This window comes from Neopelma chrysocephalum, unplaced genomic scaffold (genome assembly GCF_003984885.1).
Source record: "Neopelma chrysocephalum unplaced genomic scaffold, ASM398488v2 Primary Assembly neopelma1_97369, whole genome shotgun sequence".
NCBI lineage: Eukaryota > Metazoa > Chordata > Aves > Passeriformes > Pipridae > Neopelma > Neopelma chrysocephalum.
Genome location: NW_020926010.1, coordinates 2,386 through 4,872, shown reverse-complemented (window position 1 = coordinate 4,872; position 2,487 = coordinate 2,386). Strand labels below are relative to the sequence as shown.

The 2,487-nt window shown below is 37.4% G+C and overlaps 1 protein-coding gene across 1 annotated transcript in view; it reads right to left on the bottom strand.

Moving 5' to 3' along the window:
• Positions 1-661: 661 nt before the first annotated feature.
• The window catches only part of PBLD (phenazine biosynthesis like protein domain containing), a 4,174-nt gene continuing 2,348 nt past the window's right edge, over positions 662-2,487 (bottom strand). Inside the window, 2 exon segments of the mRNA XM_027672056.1 lie at positions 662-1,150; positions 2,309-2,487. The exon segment at positions 2,309-2,487 is cut by the window's right edge and continues 217 nt beyond it. Of these exon segments, the coding sequence (XP_027527857.1) occupies positions 996-1,150; positions 2,309-2,487 (334 nt within the window). The 3' untranslated portion in view covers positions 662-995.

Below are 2,487 nucleotides of genomic sequence, written 5' to 3'. Positions count from 1 at the left end.
TGAGAAGCAAAGGGTCACCCAATCCCTCTTTATCTAGCATGGTCATATATTAACAGTTTTTCTCGGGTCTTTTTCCTTGAGTTTCTTGCTTAACAACAAATATGTGGTCTATAAAGCACATCCCCTTGACTGAAAGAATACCAATAAATCTTTTCTTTGTTTTAAGAGGTCCAGTCATCTCAAATTCCTTCAAGATTTAATCATTTAAAAGTAAGCCTGCATGTAAAATCACAAATAAATAAAATCCGCTCGTGCCCAGGTACCATGTCCCCACTCTTACATATTTAAGGTCAGACACATTCTTTCTCTTCCTGTAACCTAAGAGACTACTATTTCTTATCTCCTGCCTGGCTACCACATAAAAGTTCATAATCCTGAGCAAAACTATCTTCATACCTAAATGCATAGATAAAAAATTGGTATTAAAAGCACATTATCTCTTCTTACCTAGCGATAACAGCACTACCTATTCTAAACCCTAAGTTTCCTAAATAAGTCACTGAAAGGATAGATCTGGAGCAACTCTCAAAAAAATTGCAAAATGAAGCAGAAATTATATGAGCTGTTTTGGTCTCAGTATACGTGAGGGGAAAGGAAAACACTGCTCAAAGTGTACTGGAAAGTACTTTGTTACTTGAAAAAGTACTTGAAAGTACTTTGTTAATGAAAATACTGATACCTGTTCCCAAAACCCAACATGGAAACCAGAAAGACCAAGCAGGAAAGTAAAATCCAATCAAAAAACGTAAACAACATCACCTGACTATCACCCAGCTTCACCTGTGATGAAAGGTCAGGAGAACTAAAATCCAAAAGCTGAAATCAAAAACTATCTGCAGACAGTTATGATCCACAAACCGACACTTCCAACTCCCTGTGGGCAGGATGTGCCATGGGGGTGGGGAGGAAAGAAAGCAATTTATCAAAGATTACCTCACATGCAAAATATTACATCAGATTCTACTCATATTGAGAAAATGGATAGGGAGTTAATACTACAGTTTGGATTGCAGTAATAATAAACCCATGTCTTTTCGAGGGAGTAGATAATAAATGGGCAGCTTTGCAATAAAACAGTTTCTCTTACCAAGCATTTCTTTCTTCCCCAGTTTCTCTGACCAGTAGCTGCTTAAAACAGCATGAGCAGATCCTTAGAACAAATTGGAAAAAAAAGTACAGAATTAAATTACAATCACTATTTTATAGAGCAAGCACAGGCAAAATGTAAATGTCATACATCAAGTGCCACACGTGTCTAGGGCAAAAAGAAAACTAACTACGAGTTTGCACAGTAGATGGAATTTAAGGTTTTATAATTGCCATTATTTACAATAAAGCAGTATTACTTCCTTATCCTCTGGCTTCAATGGAAATTTTCCTTAGCTGAGGGCTTCAGCATCAGCCACAACTGGCAGGAATAACAAATAGTACCAATTATGATACTTGAGCGAAAGTACTCACTTGTTTACCAAAAGTGAAGTTTCCTAGTAACAGAATCTCCAAATACTATATTCAAAATCTTACTCATCTAAACATGATGTTATTCAATGAAATGTGAGTAGCTACCCATCCAATATCTGAATAAGCTTTTGGATATTTTTTAAAAGTAGCAACAGGTGGATAGTAGTCACTGTGTAAAACTATTTCCTCTCCTTGGGAGATTTTTCAGTCTTAAATGCTGTCGACTGTCAAGATGTTACTCAAAGAGATCTTCAAGGTCTCACCACAGCTTCTGAAAACTAACAGAACAATTTCTTGTTTCCTGACCAATAGCTTAAAAAACTTAGGATGACTTCTCAGATTCATGGCTAGAAATGCTGCTTCAGTCTACATTAACAGCTGGGGCAAAGACACTGCTGAAAACCCCACGCTGAAGTAACTACAGTTATCAGGGCTCAAGGACACCAGGCCTTACTAACAAATTGTCAAAAGAGAAACAGAATACAAAGCCATAACACTATTAACAGTACACTTGGGCAGTACAACAAAAAGATTTCTTTCTATAAAGGAAAGGACACTTCAAGATGGAAGAAGAGCAACAGTGAGCTATAACAGGTCTAGAAAAACCTCAGTCATTTAGAGTCTGAAAAAGGCACAGGAATATCTGGCCTAACGACAGCAAGAAGCTGATTGGATTTTTGCTGAATGAGTTGACAGTTTTCAGTTTAGTGAGCACACTCCTGCTGTCCATATAAAACAGGAAGTTATAAGAGACTCCAAAGAACAAAAACAGATTCATGACATTTAATAAGAACCTTTTGATTGAACTGAAACAAAAGGAAGAGTTGCTTATCTCACACACACACACCTGTAACAGGGTCCTCCAGAACTCCATACCAAGGTGCAAAATATCTGGAGTAAAAATCATGGCCTTTCCCACTGGAATTTCCCTTCAGAGTGAGTATGAGTCCTTTCACTTTTCCCGTCTTTTCAGCTGACAAAAAGCTTTGTGCACTCACTTTCAGTTCTTCCAACACAGACCTTGAA